This window comes from Trachurus trachurus (assembly GCF_905171665.1).
Source record: "Trachurus trachurus genome assembly, chromosome: 9".
Lineage (NCBI taxonomy): Eukaryota > Metazoa > Chordata > Actinopteri > Carangiformes > Carangidae > Trachurus > Trachurus trachurus.
Window position 1 is genome coordinate 4,841,033 of NC_139895.1, and position 27,511 is coordinate 4,868,543.

A 27,511-nucleotide genomic window follows, 5' to 3' on the forward strand; every position below is an offset into this window, starting at 1 on the left:
TAAAGATGATGCAGAAAACACAGAAAAAAGAGGTGGACAATCTTCTAAAAGAATATTCACTTGAAAACAAAAGAAAAGAGGAGGAACAACTGGAGATATTCAATGAAAAACACAGAGAAGAAATTAAATTACTTGACAAAGAACTTGTGGACCAAAGTAAAACAGATCAGAGAAAGGCTGAGTTGTCCAACAAACAGGAGCAAGAAATTCATGACTGGAAAATTAAGTTTTTGAACCGACAGCGACAAAAGCAGAAGGAAGAACTGGATGAACTACAGAAAGAACACAAGAAACAACTGAGAGGATTAGAAAGGAAACTTTTGAGGAAAGATAAAGAAAATGAGAGAGAAAAAATTGACAAGTTGCAGAAGAAACACAAAGAAGAGATGATTGAGACAAAAATTGAAATAATGACCCAAGATGAAGACAGTGAGAGGAAAGAACTGGAGGAACTGCAGAACCAACATGAGAAAGACATGAATGAACTGATAGAGAAGATTCAGATCCCAGATGAGCAGCGGTCCTGTTACGTTTCATGAGCAAAAGATCTAGGAAAAAAACAAATAACATCAAGTTATCAGACACTGTTAGTAGAAGATCATTGTAGTACACAAGTCCCACCACAGACTGTTACCTCCGCTCCAGATGTGCAGAACCTTTTATTTAACGTGCAGGTGATGAAGATTTTCCTTCCCCCAGCTCATCATGAAATGCTTTGAGATACAGTACTGGTCTCACAGGAGTTAAATCCAGTTGTCCCATCACACTTAAAGGGATAGTTCACCCAAAATTCAGATTTCACTCATTATCTACTCCCCCTCATGTGGACTAAGGGCTGGGAGAAGTTTCAGAGTCCTCCGTGGCTTCTCTGAGTTACAGCGGGGCTCCGTGCATAACTACATGTCCATATGACTGGTTGCGAATGGGCCTCACTTTTCTTCGTCCAAAAAAACATCCAAATACCACCATAGTGCTCGTCTGTAATGTCCTTCTTGTATTGAAGCCCCAACATGAGAAATTGTTCTGAAAAAAATTAAATAAGTCTATATACTAAGCTTGTTTGTGCTGCAGTGTCTCAGTTTACTGCTTTGCCTTTGTCTGTGCAAATCTCGCACAATTTGCATTGACACCCAGTTCACGGCTCCGCAAATCGCGCAAGATTCCGGAAGAGCAACACTGGGAGCTTCCACTACAAACAAGCTTAAAATATAGACTTATTTAATTTTTTTCGGAACAATTTCTCATGTTGGGGCTTCAATACAAGAGGGACATTACAAACGAGCACTATGGAGGTATTTGGATGTTTTTTGGTGTGTCTTTTTAGACGAAGAAAAGTGAGCGCCGTTCTCAACCGTCATATGGACATGCAGTGCTGCACGGAGCCCCCCTGTAACTCAGAGAAGCCACGGAGGACTCTGAAACTTCTCCCAGCCCTTAGTCCACATGAAGGAGAGTGAAATTTTAATTTTGGGTGAACTATCCCTTTAAGCCCAACAGTTTCCTCACCTTTCCAACCTTTCATCTGAAGACACTTCTAACATCTGTCCTCCACCCAGCTACGTCCCACCTGGAGAATAAGGACTCTTGTGTTAGGCGGCGGTTTGTCGACTTTATCTGAGGTTTTAAAACAAGTCAACCCCCAACACCTGATGATGAAGCTGAATCAGGAAGACCAGGAAAATAAAGGAGGTGATATTAGAGCACTGGAAAAAAGAGTAACGACACCACCATTGACTCCCGTGGTAAGGGTTTTGTGCCCCGAGTGGCAGGATATGGGTATTGCAGAAGCGCCCAGAAAACTCATTCACTCCAATGTATGTGTGTTGTACGGAAGCCCTAAAGGGTCAAGTCCGTATAATTTTTTTTATTATCGTTTTCTCGTGATAACGACTTATTATTTCGTTATCTCGAGATAACAAAGTCTGTTTTCTCGTGATAACGAATTAATTTATGTCGTTATCTCGAGATAACAAAGACCGTTTTCTCGTGATAACGAAATAATCATACAATGTGTGGTTGACATGGTTGCCCAGCAACATGTTTCCCCGGTGCAACCGCTTCTGTTTACGGGGAAGTAGCAGCTGGTTAGCCGCTGTATGTTCGTAGCAGGGGGCTACTACGTATTAACTGACTCGCCGCTCTGTGTGTCGCGGTGATAATTTAACCGTGAAAAGTAGGCTACAACACACACAACATAACGTTACAGCCGCAGTGTTGTGAGTGAATCATGTCGGGACAACCAGGCTTCATGAACCCGCTCCACAGACCCCGGTGCCCGGCCGTAGGTGGCTCACACACCCGGGGAAGGCGATCCTGGCAGTTAAGAGGAGAAACTTTCTGCTTCTAAGTTTAGGAGCAGCGCAGCGGCTCGCTGCAGCCGCTGCGCTGCTCCTAAACTAGAAGCAGAAAGTTTCTCCTCTGGGTGTGTGAGCCCGGCCGGCGAAGCTCACTGATCGCCTTCCCCGCCTGGCGGGGCGGGCGATCGGCGGCGGCGGCGGGCTCACACACCCTCACTGCCAGGATGTCCTTCCCCGGGTGTGTGAGCCACCTACGGCCGGGCACCGGGGTCTGTGGAGCGGGTTCATGAAGCCTGGTTGTCCAGACCAGCAATCGCTCTGGTCCCGACATGATTCACTCACAACACTGCGGCTGTAACGTTATGTTGTGTGTGAACTTGTAGCCGAAAAGTAGGCTACAACACACACAACATAACGTTACAGCCGCAGTGTTGTGAGTGAGTCATGTCGGGACAACCAGGCTTCATACCCCGGTGCCCGGCCGCCACTAGAGCAGCGGCGGCGGCGGCGGCCAAGCACAGGGGTCTGTGGAGCGGGTTCATGAAGCCTGGTTGTCCCGACATGATTCACTCACAACACTGCGGCTGTAACGTTATGTTGTGTGTGTTGTAGCCTACTTTTCACGGTTAAATTATCACCGCGACACACAGAGCGGCGAGTCAGTTAATACGTAGTAGCCCCCTGCTACGAACATACAGCGGCTAACCAGCTGCTACTTCCCCGTAAACAGAAGCGGTTGCACCGGGGAAACATGTTGCTGGGCAACCATGTCAACCACACATTGTATGATTATTTCGTTATCACGAGAAAACGGTCTTTGTTATCTCGAGATAACGACATAAATTAATTCGTTATCACGAGAAAACAGACTTTGTTATCTCGAGATAACGAAATAATAAGTCGTTATCACGAGAAAACAGACTTTGTTATCTCGAGATAACGAAATAATAAGTCGTTATCACGAGAAAACGATAATAAAAAAAATTATACGGACTTGACCCTTTAGGGCTTCCGTAGTGTTGCCCACTTGCTTGTAAATTGATGAAAACGGCCGTGTTTTTGTTTTTACGTGTCTTGGTCATATCAAATTATACTTATAATTTGTTTATAACAAAATGTAGATTGAAACATTAATGTAGACAACTTTTTTTTTTTTTTTTTTTAACTTGCCTATGTGTTAATGTTTATCTGTAAAGGGTCCTCAATGATGCTATTAATGTGGGTGATCTAGAAATGTCCTTAAATTATTGAAAATACCACACTTGCTCATTCACCAACAATGCAGAGTTGTCAGTTCTTGGGTGCTTTTGCAATACCCATATTTCGCCATCAGGAGGCGCTTCCATTGAACCAATGCGTGTCGTTACTCTCTTTTCCAGTGCTCTAGGTGATATCATTGACCTTGGAAAGACACACGTTGACCACACACCTCTGACCCTCAGAGACAGAGAGGGCCAGACGCAGGAGGTCATGGGGATAAAGATCGACTGGACTTTGAATAGTCACTACTGTAGATAGGCTACATTATATTTGTGGGAATTGGTTTGCTATCAAAATTTTATCTGTACAAAAACAGTTTTTACTTGCTTGAATTGATCGGACAGTTTATTAATGACATGCAAAACAACTTAGTGTTGGTAAGTGTAGTGATGACCATTGATGTTTTACTGTGATGTTATTGTGAAATGGTCCTAGCCTTTCATTTTGAAAGTGTTCATATTCCTTCCTGAGTGAAAATAATGTGTGAATGAAGTGTGCACTGTACATCCAGTAGGAGATGACTAGCGCCTGCCGGGTTGATTTACAGTAAAATAATTATTTCATTTGCTCTGCGGCCTGTATGTTGTAGCCCTTATACGTACACTTGCAGTGCAGTGCACCAGAAATATGAGTTATGCTTTTGTTGGAAGATGTGAGATGTAATGGATATATAATGGATAATAACAGGTGTAAGGGTGTATGTTGCTCTCACTTGACTATTGTAATGAGAAATCTAATGTTTGAAATGTGTGAATATTGTATTTTGAGTTTGTACATTTTAGATACAGAAGCAATTCTGACAGCAGACTATTTTTTAAAAACTGTTTTGATCAGATAAATGCTTCGTTCAAGTGGAACCACAGTCTGGGACCTGCAACATTTATGTTTGTTTTTGCCGATTTGGTCAATGGTTAACAGTGTGTATTGCCTAACTGCAGATTCTCTCTCTCTCTTTCTCAATTCTATTCAAATTCGCTTTATTGGCATGAATGTGATGAGAACTATGTTGCCGAAGCATCAAGAATCTCTCTCAAAAAACTCATCTAGAAGGAAAATGGTGTCAGCAGCAGAGAGATGTCTTTATTTAATGCTATAACATACAGGCACAGATTTGTATTCACACATAGGCCTACAGAAATGTAGCCTAATGTATTCATGTTTAAACGTCTGTTTTCCTGTGACTCCTTATAGAAAACAAATAGGCCTACATTTGTATAGATCAGAAGGATAAGACAAGAAAAAGTCAGGAAGCTAAAGACAAAAAATTATAATGTAATTAATAGATATGGAAATGATTGTATGCAAAATAAATGTATTTTGATTATGAAAAATCACATTTGTGTTTATATTTATTGTAACATTTCTGCTTCCAATAATGTTTCAGTCTCCTTATGGTTGGTGGTTGTACATCAAGTGGGAGTGGTTAGCTGGGTGACTCTCTGTTTTCCCTCTAAAAACAATACAATGATAATAAGAGTAACAGTTAATGGTATATAATTTTTTTTGAAGTGTTAGTTTTGTTTCAGTTTAAAATATAAATGAGTGTTTTGAAACGGCTGTGCTTTGAAAGTTTCTGCATCACTGCATAAGCTATGTTGTGAAATCTCGCGAGACTTTGTTGCCGACACTGAAGAAAGTCACCCGTTTCCTCCGGATCTTTCACTCTGATAAAATGTCCTTCTGATATCAGGCTGTTCAATCTGCCGATAACATCAGAATGGGATTATTTACAACCTGTGTGATCTCGTTCACGTTTTAAACCGGAGTAGCAACTGATAGTCAACCCGCCAGAAGTGAAACGTCATCGAGGGCGGGGCCACTTTGATTGACAGGTGACTGCCGCGACAGTTTGAAAGCTGTTAACCGTTCACTTGGTGACGCTTTAGCTAAACAAACTGTTGATTGAACGTAACTTTGGCTGAGTTTGTGGTTTTGCTAGCGTCTTGAAGATTTCTCATGTAGGAAAGTGTGGCTGTGGGTCATTGTTGTTGTTGTTTTCCTGTTTTGAGGTGAGTGAAATTCTAGTAGCCTAGCTATCATTAGCGCGTTTAGTTGTCAGCACTTAGCAGGTATTTAGGCCTATGTCTCTCCACGTATCTGGCCAGCTAAGCTAACTGGTTACAGCACTTGACATTGGGTTGCCTGCATCATGTCAATTGACCCAGTTTCCACTTCAGATGGCGACCATTACTGTTTAGGGACTGTCACGTCTTTTTATAGGCTAATCTGTATGGCCTACTGTCTGAAATCACAGCAAACCCATCACAGTGTTGTCAGTGCTCAGTATTATGACTGATGCCTCCCTGCGTCCAGCAGGTGGAGCCCTAACATAAAGTAAAGAGCTCTACATCACTGCTTGCTGAACAGGTAGCCTACAGTACAGTATGTGTGTGGTTGTTTGTTTATTGCTTCTTTTCTTTCTTTTTTGACACCGGAGGGTTTGTTGCTACATGCAGATGCCAGTTCAATGTGTTAAAATCACAATCATTTAAAAATCTTTAACAGTTTCAGACATGATGTTTAATTTGTCTTTGCTTCATACATGTTCACTGGACCAGTTTTAAATCTTTTGGGTGTAATAATAGTCTCGGAGAGAGATGAAGCATAATAAAACCATATAAGAATTCTGCCAGATTTAATGCAGATCCCTATTCTGAGATAATCCATGATAATTTTAGACGTGAGGTTTGCGCCATCGTTGCAATAAAATCAATACAAATTGTTTATCACAGAAAATACTCGATTTAAACAAAATATCAGATAATAGCTCGGGATGTTTAGGGTGAAAACGGGGCATACAAATATTATGCTCTATAAATATAGGCAATAGGCATGTAAATATGTTTTGATCAGAAGAGTGATATAAATAGTATTGAATAGATATCTGACTTTCACTTTCGGAATGGGCTCGGACTGATGGCAGTGGCACAAGAAGAAGTTCGTATGTCGAACCAACTCGGGCAACTTCAATGAAAAACTTAATCGGACTCATGAGGAAAACTGATCATTGTAAAGCAGGAGAAGGATTGACGTTACAAACGGACTATTAATCATCGACGGGTGAGTGTATTTCATCATCTCTGTTGTTATTTAATTTCTGCGCCTTATTAGTCACTCGGGTGTTAATATCTCTGTCTGCGGGCTGGATTTGTCACGTCGCAACCTGCACAAGACAGTCAGGAAACGTTACTGATGTGAAATTGAGATAGAAAGGACTGCTCGTTTTCGATCGTGTCGAGGATGGTTTCTGGTTAATGATGATAATAAATATTTATATGTAATATGATATTGTATATGCAAACGAGAAACGTGCGGGGGGCATGTCTGCTGTTTTAATCCATTTCAAATCTCGAATTTGTTTAACCCTTAAAAAAAGAAAAAAGAAAAAGCCTTCAGAGTGATATTGTGCGTGTTCGTTTTTTTTCACACCTGTTGAGATTAAATTGGCTTTCCCCCTCGGATCAGTGGCGTTAACAGTAGTGATTTGGTATTTCAGATTTCAGTGGTTTGAAGCAGGAAGAAGTTACATAAAACATCAAGGCAGGAAACACTTCTCTAAATCAGGTCTTATGTGGAGAGTTAAATGCTTAATTTGAAGAGTCATGTCCAGCAAAAGTGAATTAAGACACTTGAGTGAGTGAGGAGGCCACAGCAGTGATATCTGTTTATCTGCTGGTGCATATTTATGTATTAATAAGATTCGAAATGAAGTGAGTCTAGACATGCCACAGCAGGAAGCCAACACCCAAAGATGGAGCACTAGTGTATCTTGTCTCTATATTTACATTTTAACTTTAAGGCAGTAATTCGTTTTTTTCAGGTATCATGTACATGTACTGTGTGAGAAATACAACAGATCAAAAATCTCTCAGTATGCAAATTATTGTCTTAATCTGAATATAACTGAACAACTGAAGTGCATGTTAACACCGTCCGTTATTCAATTTTCTCTGTTGCATGTAAACTGGGATGAGGACAGTCCGACAAGACTCGATTAAGCTGTGCATGTAAATGTACTGAGTGAATCTCCTGGACTGGAGACCATCACCAGCCTACAATAACCAGTAAGTAAAATACATTGATTAAAGTAACTATTGCAAAAGATTCATAATGAAACTACAGCTTTGGTTTACCAGAGTCACAAAAACCTTTCAGACTTGGAGAGAGTCGGCCTGTAGTCTGCAGTCTTGCCCGACATGACATTATTTATAAATTCATGCATTTCCCCTGATAAGCTATTGCCCTCTATATCCTTTCTTTTTTATCCGAGTTTCATAGAATTAAGACTTAAATTTGATTTATATTAAGACATAAAACAAAAGTTCAGCATTTTTTGTTTATTTTAAAGAGCAGCCAAATTGAATCATATATTGATCTTGGTATCTTTTGACTCATGATGAAAGTGTTGATGTTAAAGGGATAGTTCACCCAAAATTCAAATTTCATTTCATTTTTTTCATCTCATTTCATTTCATTTCATCTCATTATCTACTCACCCTCATGTCGACTAAGGGCTGGGAGAAGTTTCAGAGTCCTCCGTGGCTTCTCTGAGTTACAGCGGGGCTCCGTGCAGCACTGCATGTCCATATGACGGTAGCGAACGGAGCTCACTTTTCTTCGTCCAAAAAGACACACCAAAAAACATCCAAATACCTCCATAGTGCTCGTCTGTAATGTCCCTCTTGTATTGAAGCCCCAATATGAGAAATTGTTCTGAAAAAAATTAAATAAGTATATGTTTTAAGCTTGTTTGTAGCGGAAGCCCCCAGTGTCTCAGTTCACTGCTTTGCCTGTGTCTGTGCAAATCTCGCCCAGTTCACAGCTCCGCAAATCGCGCAGAGCAACACTGGGAGCTTCCGCTACAAACAAGCTTAAAATATAGACTTTTTCAAAACAATTTCTTAAATAAGCGGACATGCAAAAAAAGAATATCTATGCAGAATATTCTCATTTACTTTGTAGTTGCTCGGCCAGGGATTGTCATAGAAACACATATGATGGCTTGTTTGAAAGATGGATTTGTGCAGAATCCAGTGATACCAAATATGTGAATATAGCATGCATAGTCAGCATAATACATCACCAAATGTATGAGGTGTCCCAAATGAAAGAAAGTTAAACATTAACATAATCTCCACAGCCCATTATCAATGGTGACAAGAATGTTGACCAGTTCAATCTTACTGCAACCTAAGCAAGTAACTTTGGGTAAGTGCTACTCTTTTTTATAATACATTAAATAATATCATATTTCATGATGACACCTTATATAGTTCATATGGAAACAAATATCCAGTAGAATCAGTTTAAATTGAAATAGAACACCTCAAAAATAGGCCCACTTGAATTTATTTTTAGTCAAGTCATTACTGCATAATGGAAAATAATTCTGATGTTGAGCCGCCCATTGCCATTTGCCATGAAGTCAAGAGTGGATGCTGAATTAGATCGACTCGAGAAGACTGGTGTGGTGAGTGGGCTGCGCCAGTGGTGCCTGTAGTGAAAAGAGACAACATAATTCGGCTGTGTGCCGATTATAAATTAACAGTAAATCAGGCTGCCACCACAGAGACCTATCCCTTGCCCCGAATTTGGCGGGACTGTGTTTTCAAAGATCGATCTTGCCTCACCATATCAGCAGGTCCTTCTAGAAGATGAGACAAAGAAACTACTGACCATCAATACACATCAAGGGTTATTTGTGTACAATAGACTGGCTTTTGGTGTTGGTTCAGCACCTTCCATTTTCCAAAGGATTATGGAAAATCTAATGAAAGATCTGGATGTTGTTGTCTATTGGGATGATTTGTTAGTTACAGGAAAAACCGAACAAGATCATCTGAAAAAGCTGCAAAAGGTGCTACAGAGACTCCAAGAGAGAGGCTTTAGAGTCAAGAAAACCAAATGCGAGTTTGGTAAATGCAGATTGAATACTTGGGACTTGTTTTGAACAGCCATGGCATTCATCCATCTTCAGACAAGATAAAAGCAATCAAGGACGCACCAGCACCATCCTGTGTGAACGAACTGAGAGCATTTTTGGGGTTAGTGAATTAATATGACGATTTATGAATAACCAAAGCACTGTACTAGCTCCACTCCATAGGCTGTTAAAGTATGACGAGGCATGGGTGTGGAAGAAGTGACAAGATTTTCCTGCACTATGCTTCTAACCTACCCCTCACTCTGGCTTCTGACTCCTCAGCTTATGGTATAGGAGCTGTCATTCAGCATGAGAGGCCAACAGGAGAAACCCGTCCCATTGCTTAGGCGTCACGGACACTATCCCCTGCTGAGAACAAATATTCTCAGATTGAAATAGAAGGACTGGCATTGATTTTTGGAGTCAAAAAGTTCCATCAATATTTATGGGGAAGGGAATTCAAGCTTGTCACTGATCATAAGCTTTTGCTGACTCTTTTTGGAGAACACAAAAGCCTGCCCACCATGGCTGCTGCCTGGATTCAAAGACGGGCCATCATCCTCTCTGCGTATGACTATTGCATTGAGTACTGTGCTTCGGAAAAACACAGCAATGCAGACAAACTGTCAAGGGTTCCCTTACCTGACACAAGCGATGTAGGGACTGAAGCCATAGCACAGAACATTCATGCATGTTCTATGAACTGAACATTTGATGCAAGTGCCAGTGGATGCTGATCAAGTTGCACGTGCCACATGCACAGACAGTGTGCTAGCCAAGGTTCTGAAATACATTACGAATGGTTGGCCTGATGATGTGGACAATAGTCTGAAACCCTTCCACACACGCAGATATGAACTGTCAGCTGAACGTGGATGTGTACTCTGGTGCACTTGGGTGGTTTTGTCTGAGAGGCTCAGAAAAGTTGTGTTGAAAGAGTTGCATTCTGGTCATCAAGGGGTTGTGAAAAGCTCTGGCACGCAAATATGTATGGTGGCCTAAGGTTGACACGGATGTAGAGCAGGTCTGCAAAGCCTGTGAATCTTGCCAGATGGAACAACGGATGCCTCGGCAGGTGCCTTTACATCCTTGGGAGTTTCCAAGCCAGAGCTGGAAAAGATTACACGTGGACTTTGCAGGCCCCTTCTTACTGTAGGTCACACCTTCATGGTTGTCGTAGATGCCTACTCCAAGTGGCTAGAAGTATTCAGAATGCCCAGCACCTCATCACAAGACTAAAGGAGACTGTTCGCAGCATATGGTCATCCGGAGCATGTTGTAACTGACAACGGAACGCAGTTCAAGAACTTCATGCATCAGAATGGAATTCTGCACTCTACAAGCGCCCCAGGCCATCCTGCTTCTAATGGTCTCGCAGAGCGATATGTGCAGACATTTAAGAGTGGAATTAAGAAGCTTTCTCAGACTACACTCGACATTGAGGACAAGATCTCTGTGTTTCTGATGCAGTATTGCTGTACCCCAAACTGCACCACTGGTCAGTCGCCTGCGGACTTGGTCCTAAACAGACATATGCAAACTCGCCTGGACCTGATGCACCTGACACTGCAGTCACAGTTCGCAGAAAGCAGTACATGCAGAAGTTCTATCATGACCAGCGGGCAGTGAGCAGATCTTTCTCTTTGCAAAATACGGCAGGGGGGGTGGATTCCTGGAGTGATAGAGCACCAAACAGGACCAGTGTCCTACAAAGTGCAAGAGACAGACACAGACATAACATACAGGAGACATGGGGATCAGTTGAGATCCCATGTCACAACTGATGGACTCATTTTGGCTACTGACTGTACAACCTCTAATACTGACACGTCCACCCAGCCAAGTGTGCTCCAAGACAACGTGTCAGCCGGTTCTGATCTTCTGCATATGGACAGTGCAGAGGTGCCAGCAGCATCTCCAATGCTGTGCCGCTCAGCCAGAGAAAGGAAGCTGCCTGAGCGCTATGACCGTTAATGTGCAGATTGATTGTTCTTTACAAGCAGGTTGACACTTGGACTAAGTTGGTCAATATAATAATAATGTAACTATTGTTTTCAGTTCAGTATAGCTTTGCTGTTATACCTAGCTCAAAAAGGTACAGAATTAAAAAAAAAAAAAAAAAAAAAAAGCAAGACAAGGGAGTTTGTTAAATTAACTTAGAGACATTTGTATGAGTTTGTATGGTAATACAAGGCACTGATATTTTAAGTCATGGTGTAACAAAAGTGTACTTTAATTTAAAAGGGGGAGGGGGGGTGGGGGGGTGATGGATCAGATTTTGAGTTTTGTATTCTGTGTGACCCTTGTGCCGTTGTTATCAGTGTACCAAGGAATGCTGGGATATGTGTGTGAAGTTCTGGTTTTGCACGAGCTGAGTAAAGGTGCCATGTGCAGTAAGAGTCACTGCATCCTGTGCTTTATTAGGGAAATACACAACACTAACACTATTATTTTCCATTATGCAGTAATGACTTGACCAAAAAATAAATTGGCTGTATACAGTATATATTTAAAGGGATAGTTCACCCTAGAATGATATTTCGCTCATTATCTACTCACCCTCATGTTGACTAAGGGCTGGAAGAATTTCCAGAGTCCACCGTCCCTTCTCTGAGTTACAGGGGGTCTTGGCGTCGCAGTGCATTTCAATGCAACGGTTGCAAAGGGACACCAGAGCTCTTCGTAAAAAAACACACACAAAAAAACATCCAAATACCTCCATGATGCTCGTATGTAATGTCCGTCTTGTGCTGAAGCCCCAAATTGCGTAATTGTCCCGAAAAAAATTAAATAAGTCTATATTTTAAGCTTGTTTGTAGCGGAAGCTTCTCGAAGCTTCTCTTCCTGGTCCGTCCAAATCTCGCGTGATTTGCGCCGGCGTCAGTGCGGTTACTGCGAATCACGCGAGATTACATACGAGCATCATGGAGGTATTTGGATGTTTTTTTGTGTGTGTTTTTTTACGAAGAGCTCTGGTGTCCCTTTGCAACCGTTGCATTGAAATGCACTGCGACGCCAAGACCCCCTGTAACTCAGAGAAGGGACGGTGGACTCTGGAAATTCTTCCAGCCCTTAGTCAACATGAGGGTGAGTAGATAATGAGCGAAATATCATTCTAGGGTGAACTATCCCTTTAAGGTGTTCTATTAGCATTTGCACACACTGATTCTACTGGATATTTGTTTCCATATGAACTATATAAGGTGTCATCATGAAATATGATATTATTTAATGTATTATAAAAAAGAGTAGCACTTACCCAAAGTTACTTACTTAGGTTGTAGTAAGACTGAACTGGTCAACATTCTTGTCACCATTGATAATGGGCTGTGGAGACTTGATTATGTTAATGTTTCACTTTCTTTCATTTGGGACACCTCATACATTTGGTGATGTATTATGCTGACTATGCATGCTATAGTCACATATTTGGTATCACTGGATTCTGCACAAATCCATCTTTCAAACAAGCCATCATATGTGTTTCTATGACAATCCCTGGCTGAGCAACTACAAAGTAAATGAGAATATTCTGCATAGATATTCTTTTTTTGCATGTCCGCTTATTTAAGGCAAGTGTTTATAGGTCTCTATATGTCACACACATCAAGATATTCACATCCAGTTTTTTCTAATAGGTAAAGGAACTTCCTGGCCACAATTATGTCAAGTTTCAAAGCTGTCAGAGCTTGTGTTATTAATCTACATGAGTTTATGTGTCTTAACTCCCATACGGCCAGGCTGTATTTTTGTTCTTTTTCAAGTGTATGACAATATGTATCAATTCAACAATGTTTGCAGTAAAATATTTTAACCTAAGAATCAATTTCATATATGGGAGACCTTGGAGATGAGGAAAAACATTGTTAGATTTTGTTCTACCTCCGGTAGGGGTATCTCAAAAACTAAAGCCCTTTTTGACAGTTTGTCACTAGCCTAATAGTCATGTGCACGTCCCTGCCCAGCCCTTAGGGTGAGTAGATAATGAGTGAAATTTGAATTTTGGGTGAACTATCCCTTTAACATGTTGGTGAAACAGAGCTGAAACATCATTCATTAAGACGTTAGCGAAACACTTGATCATATATTTATTACTGTGTCCAAGTCCAAGTGTGTGAATAACAGATTTTAGTGTTAGAGAAACTAAACTGTTTCCTCTCCCCTCCAGCTGAATCAGTCCTAATGTTCTCAGTAGAGGCCGAGATGGCTGCAGTTGCTGCTGCTGCTGCTGCATCAGGTAAGTCAAAAGCATCATATTTAATTTCACACTTGCAGCTGGTTGGAAAATTCTGAAGTCTGAACAACATGTTGCAGCATGTTAAGTTTTCTACAGGCCTGAATCTGACACCCAGACTCCCTCAACACCTAATGATTATAACAAACATGAAAAAATTAACGAAGCTCATTGGTAACATGCAGGATACAATTATTGTGCTTACAGATCATTTAGTCGGTGCATTGATCAGGGATCTGACACAAGTCTCTCCATAGATGTGTACTTATCCTGTTGGGTAATTATCTGACCCACACAATGAACTCATGAACTGAATCTGCAAGATCTAGCCTAAGTGAACTTATTACTTACACATGATTCCTGCTGTTTGTTTAATCAAAGTCAGCACATTAGAGACCCCAAGCGAGCAGAGAAATGTATCGGTGGGGGAGTGTGTATGTTTATAAACACCAGATGGGCGACAAGCAAATGCAGCTTCAGGAAATACACAACCGTTCTATAACCAAGAAAGCCATTCAGATTTACAGTGACACCACCCACCCTCTCAACTCTGCATTTGTTTTGATGCCATCAGGAAGGAGGCTAAAACAACTAAAAAAGCAGAGTACAAAAAGTCATTAAGTGCTGTCTGCAGTGGATATCCTAAGTGAACTTTGAGCTCCAGTGAAACCGCATCTTCTGTATGATATTGTATTGTTGTACTCCATGTGTTTATTTATGTGTTCTTGTGCTGGTTGTGTCCAGCTGCTGTTGTTGGCTGACTACCAAGATGCCAAAGGCAAATTTCCACTGTGTTTTTAAATCATTGGACAATAAAGTATTTTTATCTTATCTTAACTGAAATCTCTTCCCTGTTCTTCTTCTTCTGTGAAAATAGTTTTATCATTTGAAAGTTTTTAAATGTACGTCTGAGGTTAAATCCATATTTATGTTTTTATAGACGATGATGAATTTAACTCCCAGAAGCGCAGCAGCCCTGACCACCATCTTCGCCCGAACTGTGAGTTAAACTGCTAGAGATATCAGTTCATCTGAGGGATTGAATAATCTTGGGGGGCGACCAATCATTAAGTAATATCAGTACTGCTTAGTGTAGAAAGATACAGACATAGTTTTTCATGAAACCATTGTTAGTGTTAGATTACACATAAAATAAATACTGAATCATTAAATGTGTCTATTTTGATATCCTTATAGTTACAGAAGAATCTCAAACTCTGAAGCGCTGCAGCTTTCTTTACCTGCCACCTGACAGTGAGTCAACCTGAACTGACAGTGTTTTGTGATTTGTCCAAAGGTGTACCATTTAATATTTTTAGTGCACTAACAATGTTGTGTCAGTTAAGATATGGTATGAGTCGGAATATGTTATCTGTTATATGTTATTGTTATGTGTGCTTTTCCTATATTGATTTCTGTATTTTTGTCATGAGTAATCCCAAGCATGTCCACCAGACGGTGTAGAGAAAAAAAATGTAGCAAAATCTTAGAGGGTGGTTGGATGTATGAATGACATCATCAAAGTACAAACATTCAATGAGAGAGTTAAAACAAATACAGAATGGAAACTGTAGTTATTTTTATTCCGTCATAAATGAAACCTATGTCTGTTAAACAAAAAACAAAACGAGGGTTCTGATTGATTGAACTAATTTTCTTTTCAGTGTCTGAGCTGAGGGTTGTCCTGCTGGGGAACAGCTGGTCTGAGAGGAGTTCAGTGGGGAACTTCATACTGGGAGAGACCAAGTTCAGCACTGAGGAAGAACCAGACTGTTGTCAGAGAGTCAGTGGACAGTGGGAGGAGAAAGAAATAGTCCTCATTAATACTCCAGATCTGCTGCATCCAAACATCTCTGAAGACAAACTGACAGAGTTTATAAAGGACTGTGTGAGTCTCTCTGATCCTGGACCTCATGTGTTCCTGCTGGTTCTACAGCCTGAAGACTTAACTGAGGAACACAACCTGAGGCTCTGCGGAGTCTTGAAACTCTTCAGTGATCAATCATTTGATCATTCACTGATACTGATATCAACACCCAGAGAGGAGAGTTCAGGTGAAAACTACATGAACCATCCACCATTAAAAGACATGATCAGAATCTGTAGATACAGATACTTGAAGCAGGAGAACCTTGAACTTCCAGAGCTGCTAACACGAATGGGTCAAATTGTCAAGGAAAACAATGGACATGTGAGCTGTGATGTTTTTGTAGTAGCATCTTCAGGTTTGACATGTGATCAGGAAAACCTGAAACAAGAGGAAGGAACCACTTCTAACTTCCTTCCTGCAAAAACTGTTGGTAAGTTCAGGTCAATCACTCAAAGAACTTTAATTATTAATCACTAAAACAGAATCACACTGTTTTACTGTTGATTTCTGTGTCATTGGCAGAGGTGAAAACTCCCAGTGAATGTTCGAGAACCCAACCATGTAAGTGTATAACATGTCATTATTATCCAAGTAAACACAGTAGCAATATGTTATGTGACACAAAATTTGGGTTTATAGTATGTTCATCTGTAGAACCAATCAGAAAAGTGAATGGTCATTTAGGATATGGGTAAGGATACTGACTGAAAAGTGTCCATAAAGTGTCCATAAAGTGTCCAAAACAAACTGAAAAAATGTACAGGTTTGTATATCTAAAAGTGGAGGGCAAATTATGTTGTTACAATGAGAGGCAGTCACTCATTAGTAGGTACCTCTTTATTCAAGTGATAATTAATTACAGTTAGTATGTTGAATTAAGTAAACATGTTACTTGGATTCTCTAAATAATGTTTTTAATGTTTGTTTTCATAATTGCGTAGCAGGTGAACTGAGGATTGTGATGATTGGTAAAAGTGAGGACAAAAAGAAAACACTCTTCAGATCTATCACTGGCAGCAAAGACTTTCAACCTTCAAAATTCAACCTACAAAAGCGATGTGAGACTGCCAGAAGAGAGTGGATAGGAAAACCATTCATAGTGGTGAAAACTCCAGACATGTTCAGTCTTTCTGTGGAAACATTGATAGAAGAAGTGAAGAACTGTGTGTCTCTTTGTTCACCTGGACCAAATCTTCTGCTGCTGTTGGTGAAGCCTTCTGAGTTCAGTGAGAAAAACAGAAAAACACTGAACTTCGTCCTGAGTTTGTTTGGTCAAGATGCTTTGAAACACTCACTAGTTGTCATAGCAGAGAAGAGGAATAGATCACAATCCGCTGTTCATCAACTGCTTCTAGACTGTGGTGGAAGACAACACAACATGTTTGAAGATGACCATAATCAGCTGATGGAGAAGATTGAGAACATTGTGCAAACAAATAGAGGAACCTTCCTCACCTTCACTGAAGAGTCTGGACTCAGGAAACCAGCTCTAAACCTGGTTCTGTGTGGGAGGAGAGGAGCAGCGAAGACTTCAGCAGCTGAGGCCATTTTAGGTCAGACAGAGCTTCATCCAGTCTCCAACTCATCAGAGTGTGTTAAACATCAGGGAGAGGTGTGTGGACGTCAGGTTTCCCTGGTGGAGCTTCCTGCCTTGTACGGAAAACCTCCGGAGGAAGTGATGAAGGAATCACTCGGGTGTATCTCCCTCTGTGATCCTGAGGGCGTCCATGGCTTCATCCTGGTCCTACCTGTGGGTCCCCTCACTGATGAAGACAAAGGAGAGTTAAAAATCATCCAGAACACATTCAGCTGTAGAGTCAATGACTTCACCATGATCCTGTTCACTGTGGAGTCGGATCCTACAGCTCCAGCTGTTGTTAACTTAGTCAGAGATAACAGAGACATCCAGGAGCTCTGTCAGAGCTGTGGAGGAAGATCTGTTGTTGTCAACATCAAGGACAAACAGCAGATCCCTGAGCTGTTGGACACTGTGGACAAGATGAGAGTTGACAAAGACAAACCATCCTGCTACACAACTGAGACATTTGCTTATGCCCAAAAAGAAAAGATAATACAACAAGAGAAACACATCACCAAGCTACAGGCTGAACTAGATGTCTGGACAACAAAAGGTGTTGTCAGTTGTAAGTAATTTTAATATCAAATGTCTACGATTGCAATCGTGTGTGCATTTGTTAATGACTGTAGTAGAAGATGCACTGTAGCAGCAACTAAAAACAACCAACACACCCTCAAAGTCACACAGCTGTGAAGATCATGACAAACACTAGGTAGGAATTTTAGGCACAGCTTCAGAATGGCACTATGGAGTTCTCTCTCCAATAATGTCATCTTTTCTTCTTGCTTTGAGTATCCCACAAGTAGCCTGCGGATGTTGGGCCGAAATCTATTAGTCATTGACATAGCAAGGTTAAAAAGACTAGATGACAGAGCATTTGCAGTCAAGAGCCCTGAAATTCTGCAAGAAGCTGCCTAAGAAAACCAACAGTCAATATAATGTTTAGACTCTTCACTTCAAACATCTCGTCTTCTCTTTTCACAGGTGAAGCCATCCAGAGCTCAGACTGTCTCAGGATTGTGCTGATAGGGAAGACTGGAAGTGGAAAGAGCTCTTCAGGAAACACCATTCTGGGAAGAAAAGAGTTCAAGGCTGAATCAAGACAAACATATGTCACCAAGTTTTGTCAGAAAGCTCAGGGTGAAGTGGACGGTCGTCCTGTTGTTGTGGTCGACACTCCTGGTCTGTTTGACACAACCTTGTCCCATGAACAGGTTAATGATGAGATGGTGAAATGTATCAATCATCTGGCTCCAGGACCACATGTCTTCCTGTTGGTGTTACAGATCGGAAGATTCACAGCAGAGGAGAAGGAGACACTGAAACTCATTAAGGAAGTATTTGGGAAGAATTCAGAGTTGTTCACCATCATTCTTTTGACGAGAGGAGATGCACTGGAACATGAAGATCTGACCATTGAAGAGTACATCAAAAACAAATGTGACGATTCCTTTAAGAAGTTGATCTCAGACTGTGAAGAAAGATACCATGTGTTTAATAACTATGATAAACAAAATTTTTCACAAGTCAAAGAGTTGATAAAGAAGATCGACACCATGGTGAAGAGAAACGGAGGAAGCTGCTACACTAATGAGATGCTGCAAGAGGCTGAAGCAGCAATACAGAAAGAAGTGGAGAAGATCCTGAAGGAGAAGGAAGAAGAGATGAAGAGAGAGAAGGAGGAACTAGAAAGAAAACATGAGGAAGAAAAGGAAGCAATGAGAAGAAAAATGGAAAGTGAGGAAGCAAAGATTAAACAAGAGAGAGAAGCGAGAGATAAACAACTCAAGGAAATGGAGGAAAAGATAAAGAAGGAACATGAAGAGAAAAAGAGAGAAAAGGAAGAGCGAGAGGAAGAGCGAGAGGAAGAAGACAGGAAGAAAAGAGAACAGGAAGAAATTCAGCAGCAAAAAATTCAAGATCTTGAGGACCAAATACGATCAAAGGAAACGACTGACAGAGAGCTGAGGGAGAGTAAAGAGGAGATGAAAAAAATACAGGAGGCTTTGGAAAAAGAACGAAAAGAGTGGTGTGAAAAACAAAAACAAGAAGATAAACAGAGACGACAGGAAGAAGAAAGACTTCAGAAGCTCCAAGAAGAATATGAGCAAGAAAGAGAAATATCTGAAAACAAAAGAAAAGAAGAGGACAGAATGAGAAGAGAACAGGAAGAGAAGCTGAAAGAGATGGATAAAACCTATAAGGCAGAACTGGAGAACATGAAGATGAAGTACGAGGAGAAGGCCAGAAAACAAGCTGAAAAATTTAATGACTTCAAAGAGAAAAAGGAGGCGGACTTTGCAGCTCTGATAGAAAAACACATGAAGGAAGTGATGGATCTGAAGCAACAGTATGAGAAAAACATAGAGGAGAAACAGAGAGAATATAAAAACCTACAGGATCTCTCAGAACACAAAGAAAAAACTCTGAAACAAGATATGGATGAAATGCAGGATAAACACAAAGAAGAGGTGACTACGTTGGTTCTACAACTTCTGACCCAGAAGAAAGAAAACAGGAAAAAAATGATGACGATGCAGAAAACACAAAAAAAAGAGGTGGATGATCTTCTAAAAGAACATTCACTTGAAAACAAAAGAAAAGAGAAAGAAAAACTGGATGAATTCAGGAAAAAACACAAAGATGAAATGAAATCATTGGAGAAAGAATTTGTGAACCAAAGTAAAGAAGATCAGAGGATGAATGAGACTGAGCTATATATCAAACAGGAGCTAGAAATGAACGAGTGGAAACTGAAGTTTCTAAGACGCCAGCGACAAAAGCAAAAGGAAGAACTGGATGAACTACAGAGAGAACATGAGAAGAAACTAAATGAATTAAAACAGAAACTTGTGGAAGAAAATGAAACCAATGAGAAAGATAAAATGGATGAGCTGCAGAGAAAACATGAAGAAGAGATGAAAGAGTTGAAAGAGAAAATTGCATCCCAAGATGAAGACAGTGACAGGCAAGAACTGGAGGAACTGCAGAAAAAACACGAAAAAGAAATTAATGAATTGAAAGAGAAACTTCTGAGCCCAGATCAGCGCCCCTGTCACATTTCATGAGCAAAACTATACTGTATCATGTCTTTACTTTTTTAATTCTCTGGTAGCATTTAAAGACTTGTTGAATACAGGTACTGGGGGGTTCATGTTTTACTCTGCAGGTTACTGTCTGGGGAAGGCCCTGTAAACTTATATAACCCTATAGCACTCTTTTATCATCGGCTTGTTGAAATTGGATTCCTTTAACAAGACCTGTATACAAAAATGAATGTATTCAGCCTCTTTCATCTAATTCCCTTGAGTTGTACATCATTTGGACACAGAAAATAAGGAAAGCAATCGGGTGAACTAAAATGTAGAGAACTAAAAAATGAACTATGTCTTCAGCTGGTGCAGGAAGTTGCTGGATGAAGATACAACAGCCACTTGACCACAACATCCTGTCTAACCGAAACAGTTGGTACATGCCAACAGGTTAATGCTGTATGTACTGGTGTAATGCTTTTCTGTAGAGCATCCTGTGATAAATGCACAATATGCATGCAGAGCATCTTTCTATGGGACCAAGCACCTGTGTTTTCTAACTGCTGTTTTGCTAAGCTGTTTGTTGTACCTTTTTGAACACAGAGGAGTAGATCTTTTGCCAGTGGCATGCCTGTATTTTAGGATTTTATCATACTGTAGTTGTATGTCTCGAGTCCAGTTAATGCTTTTTATATTTGCTTTGCTTTTACATTTGTTTAGGTAGCCTATTTTGTAATATATCTCATTTTAAGATTTGAATAAATATAATTTTGGTTTCTAGTGTTCTCTTTGAAAAAGATAAGAACCTCCTTTTGAAGTGATGAACATTTTATTGTCATTATTTGGATCAGTATTTGTTAAAAAAAATCATGTCCTCCTGATGTTACACTGCTGATTTAATGTTTAATAATTCAATGTTAGTTGCAGGATACGTTGTCATAGAGTCAGACAAAGACATTTTACTGTGATGTTTTTAATGGATTTTACCAATTAAACTCACGTTTCACTCAGGACTTTTAGCTGTAATTGAGTATTTTTGCATTTTGTTGCCCTAAAAAGCATTGATTTGATTTGATTTTTATTTACACATAAAAACATAATATACGCCATCCTATATGTGTGTGTGTTTGTGTGTAGTATTATTAAAGTAGTAGTAGTTTTAAAATGTGTATGCAGGTTAAAATATGACATAAATTATACAAATTGCCTCTCTAATATGCATGTGCTATCTAAACTTCAACAAAATGAAGCATAGCTTCATTCTGGCAGGCCATGACGTCAAGCTCTAAACCAGCACAGCGTAGCTGTCAACACCAAGCAGATCGAGTAGATCAGCTGATGGCCCAGCTGACTCCCTGTGGCTGCTTCCTATTGGGGAACTGCATTCAGAGCGGCTATTTAAACTGCTTTAGCCCGACGTCACCTCCCTCGCTGCTGCTTCCTCTGCCGGCTTTTTTGCAAGACAGATGTGGCTTCAGGGAAGATGTGGAATAGAGGACGCCGTCTGCGACGACGGGGCTCTCGCCTGGCAGGCGGGGGCGGCGTACCAGATGCTCCATTGATGGACGACGGCTGATTCCGGGGCTGTGGTGTTTCTGTTTGCCAGCGATGCTGCCACGCAGTCGGAGCGTCACACAAGGAATGGTTTGCTTTATTCTTAAAGGGATAGTTCAACATTTTTGAAAATTGGCCCATCGCCATGATCCCCCTAGTAATAGCAGTAGGTTCGTTACCTTTAATTGTTGGTCCAAGCTGCTTTTAGATCGGGGGAGAAGAATACCGAGCGGCGCAGCTACACTACGGAGGCTAATGGAATTTCTTGGTTTTGCTCATCAAACTCAGCAAATACACAAAAAACTCAAAAACGCTGTGGTGGACAAGTTGTGACCTGCACATTCACCACGCTATGAGATAATAGCGGAAAGTTGCGAGATGGAGTTGTTTTAGAGGCAAAGTCGGACTTTACACTCTAGACGGCTGCTCGGCGGAGTGATTTCAAAAGCGCCTGTTTACTGCAGATACGTCCGTATACTACGGCACTGGCTGAGGTGCGCACACTGTGTCCCTCCGACCAGTGGTTCACTGAAGAAAGTAGTTCCGAGTATTTGCTTCACTTCTCTTAACTTTCCGCTATTATCTCATAGCGTGGTAAATGTGCAGGTCACAACTTGTCCACCACAGCGTTTTTGAGTTTTTTGGTTGTGTATTTGCTGAGTTTGATGAGCAAAACCAAGAAATTCCATTAGCCTCCGTAGTGTAGCTGCGCCGCTCGATATTCTTCTCCCCTGATCTAAAAGCAGCTTGGACCAACAATTAAAGGTAACGAACCTACTGCTATTACTAGGGGGATCATGGCGATGGGCCAATTTTCAAAAATGTTGAACTATCCCTTTAATTTGCCCTAGGTTTCAACCTCCATATCGATAATACAGAATCATATTTGGCATTGAATTATTCACCGACTCAGCTCCTTTCGTGGGGGGTTCTTTGTCTATTTCTTATTTAAATGGGCTACATTTATTTCCAACTCAGATAGCCTCCTGACATCTCTTGTTGCAGAGGGTCAGGGATTTGCCGATGTGGTCGTTTTGGGGGGTTTTCTTTGCTGCTGCGCTCTCTGCTTATGCCGTTCATGATGAAGTGCAGGAAGGTGCTCTTCCTGCCTCAGGCTTTCCACTCTAGTGCGTGGAAGAGCAGGGGGTCCCAGAACAGTACCATACCGCCAAATAAAACTTGTGCAAGTAAATAAATATTTTTGACAAAGTGGTCCTGACAGAAGTATAAATAAATAATAAATTCGATTTGGTGATAAAATTGTTATTTTTGTCTAGTTTGTGTATTTCCACATTTCTGCCATAAATATAGCCAATCTTAAATTCTAAGTTTCACAGAATTACTACTTCCTATTTTAAAAGCGTCATCTGCAGAAGTCAAACCGCATGTAAACAAACGTGATAAGACGTGATCTCGCGAGAGTTAGTTTCCGAGCCAGAAAGTCAACTTCCTCTTGCAGGCTAATAAAGGGTGGGGCCGCTTTGAGTGACAGATTCGTCACCGTGACAACAACCGTTACAGTTTGGAGCCATCACCTTACCACTCTGCAACTCATCAGCTGAACATGGCTAAGGAAACAATCTTTTGGCTAAGTTTGAGGTTTTGATGTGTTTTTGATGATTTTTTATGTAACTACTGGACAGAGTGGCTCATTGTTGTTGTTCTCCCGTTCGCCAGTTTTTGTTGTTGTTGTCATTTGCGATGTGTGAAAATCTAGCAGTAATTAGCAGGTGTTGATGTCTGTGCATGCTGGCTTTGTTCATTAACTTTCTCTCCGTCCAGCAGGTGGAGCTCTAACATAATGTATACAGCTGTCACCTGGCTCACCTGTCTGGTTCAAAGAGAGGACGCCTGTGCTCAAATCACGATTTGTTGTCTGTCTTTACTATTACATAATGATTTCATTCATGGAGCACAGGAGCAGCTGCAAGACAGGTAATGTTTTCTTGAGTGTTCCTCAGTACACCTATAATGGTAACTATTGTAGCAGCCGATTGTCAAACAAATAAAAGTATCAAATCAAACTTCAAATTATACTAATCAAAGGGCCACTGTTGCACCATGGGTTGTGGTGTACGCGGATGGGAAAAACATAATGTCCAAACAGATGTCCAGTTTCAACAAAAAGCGTGGTTTATTTAACCAAAAAGTGAGCAAACAAGGAACAAAGAAAATTCCTGTGCCTCTCCCGCTCCGGTAAAAAACCATTTGCCCACCCAGGTGCATGCTGGTCCCTTACCGACAGCCTACCTATATAACTTCAGGTGCCCTCCTACCGTACCCAAATGAAACAAAACACAAATAATAAACAAGAAACACCTAAAGTAAACAAATAATAAACTAGAATACTAATAGAAATCTAATCATAATGAAATCAAGCAAATTGATTGAGAATAACCAAAACTAAATACTCATAAACAAAATAATAAACTAAACAGCACTAAATACTACAAATAAATAAATAGCTCCAACAACTATGTCAACTATGGACATTTTATTTCTGACTTTCAACATGACACATGTAGTGATGATCAGATCTTCAAGTGGTGGGAATTAATCATTGAATACGTTGAAGTTCAGACCTTGGACTCATCTCTTCATCGAAGAATCAACCACTTCTAAAAAGCATCATTACACTCCTCTAATCTTATATCACTGGACCTTTGAACATATGAGCTCTCCCACTCCCTTTTGATTTATTTATTAGCCTACAGGTATCGGGACAATAACTGCAAAGAGTTCAGGATGAAAGTGGAGTGACAACGCAGAAACAAATTTAGCCGTGAATGAAATGTGGCTAAAACTTTGAAAAAAAATCCAGGAAATTTTCATTGATCAGAAGCAATTATTGGACATCAAAAGGTGATCATCGATCATTCGCAGGTGAGTGTCCAGATTCACAGCTCTCTGTCATTTTTAGTACTTGGAGGTATATTGGGTGTTCCTCAATACACCTAAAATATCAATATGACAACTGTTTTATTTCATGTTGTAGTGATGATCCCGTCGCTAAGTGCTTAAATATTTCTGGTAATATGTAAACTGTAGAAAAAAAAAAACTAATAATAACTAGAAAAAGCATTTCCAAAAATGGAAATGGTGTGAATGCTGAAAGCCATTGCTGAACCATGCTGACTTAGCAGAATAAATTGACAAAGACATGCGGAATGGCATACAAGAAACATGTTCAAGGAGGGAATTGAACCCACAACCTTCAGTACATCAGCCCACTGACCTAACCTCTTCACCATAGTTAGATTCAATTAGAGAAGAGTAAAAGAAATCCATGTATAAGAGGTCACTGACTTCTGAAGAGAGGTTGAGACTTTGATGAATGTGAGATTTTTCAATGATGCTTAAAAGAAAGAAAGAAAAGAGTATAAATGAGCCATTAGAAGTTGGTCTACAGATGAGAATTTGAATGAAGTCTCTATCAGAAAGTACCACATGAATGAGGCAGGAATCGAACCCATGGCCTCATGATCAATAAACCTTTACTCTGCCATTTCACCACAGAGAGCACACACCTAAACATGTTGTCATTGATTGTGATGATGTGCTGCAAACTGTGGCGCTTAACGAACACCTGTAACCAATTGAAGGTGGGGGAGGGGAGCAGAATTCAACATAACATAACAAGATTGCCCCTCTTGGATTTGAACCAGTGACCTTGAGGTTGGCAAGCAGCCACCTTACCCATTGGACTACAGACAGAGCTGTGGAGAAGGGAGGTTGAGACTTTCATGAATGTGAGATTTTTCAATGATTCTTAAAAAAAAAAAGAAATGAGCCACAACAAGTAAGTAGAGGACCTTTTTTGTGACTTGTGACTATTTTTTGATGAAATCAACAAAGTATAATGCCCATTCCAGTGAATTAAAAAGTTGAGCTCCTGCTACTCTGCTGTGAAATAAATTGCATTGGGCTGAATGGCAGAGAGAGAGGAGGAGGGAGAAGAAGAGGGGGAGGAGGGAGAAGAGGAGGAGGGAGGAAGGAAGGAGAAGAAGAGGAGGGAGAGGAGGAGGAGGGAGGAAGGAAGGAGAAGAAGAGGAGGAAGAGGGAGAGAAAGAAGGCGGAAGGAGGGAGAAGAAGAGGAGGAGGAGGGAGAGGAGGAGAACGAGGGAGGAAGGGGGAGAAGAGGAGGAGGAGGAAGAGGGAGGAAGGAGGGTGAAGAAGAGGAGGAGGGAGAGGAGGAGGAAGAGGGAGAGGAGGAGGGAGAAGAAGAGGAGGAGAGAGGAGGGAGAGAAAGAAGGCAGAAGCAGTAGCGTAGCCAGAAAAAAGACATTGGGTGTGCACCTGCAAAGACTGGGTGTGCCAAATTTATTTTCAACAAACTGAGCGTTACACCTCCATAAATATTCAAAAGAATTCCAACATTATATGTTGTGTGCGTTCTCATCAGTAATAACAAACCATGTGTTATTCGCTCTCAATAAGCCATAGGCCTTTAACAAGCATCAGACACAGACTGCACATAATGTAACAGTGGCATCATGGCAAGCCTGTATGATCATACTTATCTTCTAATCTATATGCAACGCTGAGTAAAAAAAAACTGCTTAGTAACTGCTCTTATAGTCAACAGTACAACAGGTCAAAACATTCACACATATGACGTGCTCAAATAAATCAATAACAAAGTCATAAAAAAACACACTTTTGCGTGTCTGGTTAGCGCACGCACAATAGGTGATCTACTAAGAGTAACACACTAAATGACAACACGCGCAAACCGCAGTATTTAAATGAGGGTTTTGCGCGTAACCGTTTCCGCCATGGAGAGTGTGGACAGAGCTGGATGGATACAAACGCAGAATAAAAATTTGATCCGACGCATTAATAGAGAGAGGGACAAATAAACATATTGTGGAGCTGCCTGCAGCATAAGAAACGTGGGAGATTATCTATGAGAAAGTTCAAATGTGGTTGGTAAAACAAGAAGAGAAGAGATGAAGTGAAGAGAAGATGGGGAGATATAGGCCTATGCGACAAAGAACAAAAGAAGATTTTAGTTTATAATAAAACCTCAGCAAACGAGGGAGAGCTGCTCTGATCAGTGTTGAGCAGCAGCTGAGCAGGTAACTGGGAGACCTGCTGTCATTCATTGAGCTGGAGCTGCGCGCTATGGCACAGAGCTCAGGTGGGACACTCAGGCCACTCGGGTCTAAACGCGCTGACCAGATGGATCACGGACGGAGTGAAGGCAGCGGTGACGTCTCTCAGCCCCGGTCCCAGAGCAGAGCAGCCAGGTACTGGAGAGGGAGGAGAGGGGAGGAGAGGAGAGGAGAGGAGAGGAGAGGAGAGGAGAGGAGGAGCGCACTGGACGAGAGAGGTGCGGCGTGCGTAACGGCGCTTAAATGACTTTGATCGCATGATCAACAAAGCTATTTAACCATCTGAACACAACTACTGGGCTTATCATTCATCACATATGATTATGTAACAGCATGGCCTGATGGTTTTATATCGCAAAGCAGAAGAGGACAATGATATAGCTGCTTACCTGTGCGCACTGCGCAGCTCTCAATTTAAAGGGCAAGACGGCGTGGTTTGGCCTTGAACTCGTTAATTATTCCATTAGTCCAGTTTCTCCGCAACGCATCACCTGACGGCAATTTTTACAAATGTATTAACTGATCGATAACATGTTAGTAGCTATAGACTATAACAAAAACAAAAAATGCATCAAATTTTTTGGGTGTGCCAGCTTCCTCTGTGGGTGGCACTGGCACACCCTGGCACACCCGTGGCTACGCCAGTGG

The 27,511-nt window shown here is 41.0% G+C and overlaps 1 protein-coding gene and 1 long non-coding RNA gene across 2 annotated transcripts in view; both read left to right on the top strand.

Annotated features, from left to right (window-relative positions):
* Window positions 1-27,511, top strand: part of LOC310991891 (uncharacterized protein) — a gene marked incomplete at its 3' end in the record, with an annotated part of 147,902 nt that overhangs the window by 24,950 nt on the left and 95,441 nt on the right. The window contains exons 4-6 of the mRNA XM_083979822.1: window positions 15,379-16,014; window positions 16,107-16,145; window positions 16,526-17,716. Coding sequence (XP_083835948.1) covers window positions 15,379-16,014; window positions 16,107-16,145; window positions 16,526-17,716 — 1,866 coding nt within the window. The remainder of the gene's footprint in view (window positions 1-15,378; window positions 16,015-16,106; window positions 16,146-16,525; window positions 17,717-27,511) is intronic.
* Window positions 11,110-11,633, top strand: LOC310991398. The gene is made up of 2 exons (XR_014595622.1): window positions 11,110-11,183; window positions 11,247-11,633. It is a non-coding gene; the product is annotated as an uncharacterized lncRNA (long non-coding RNA).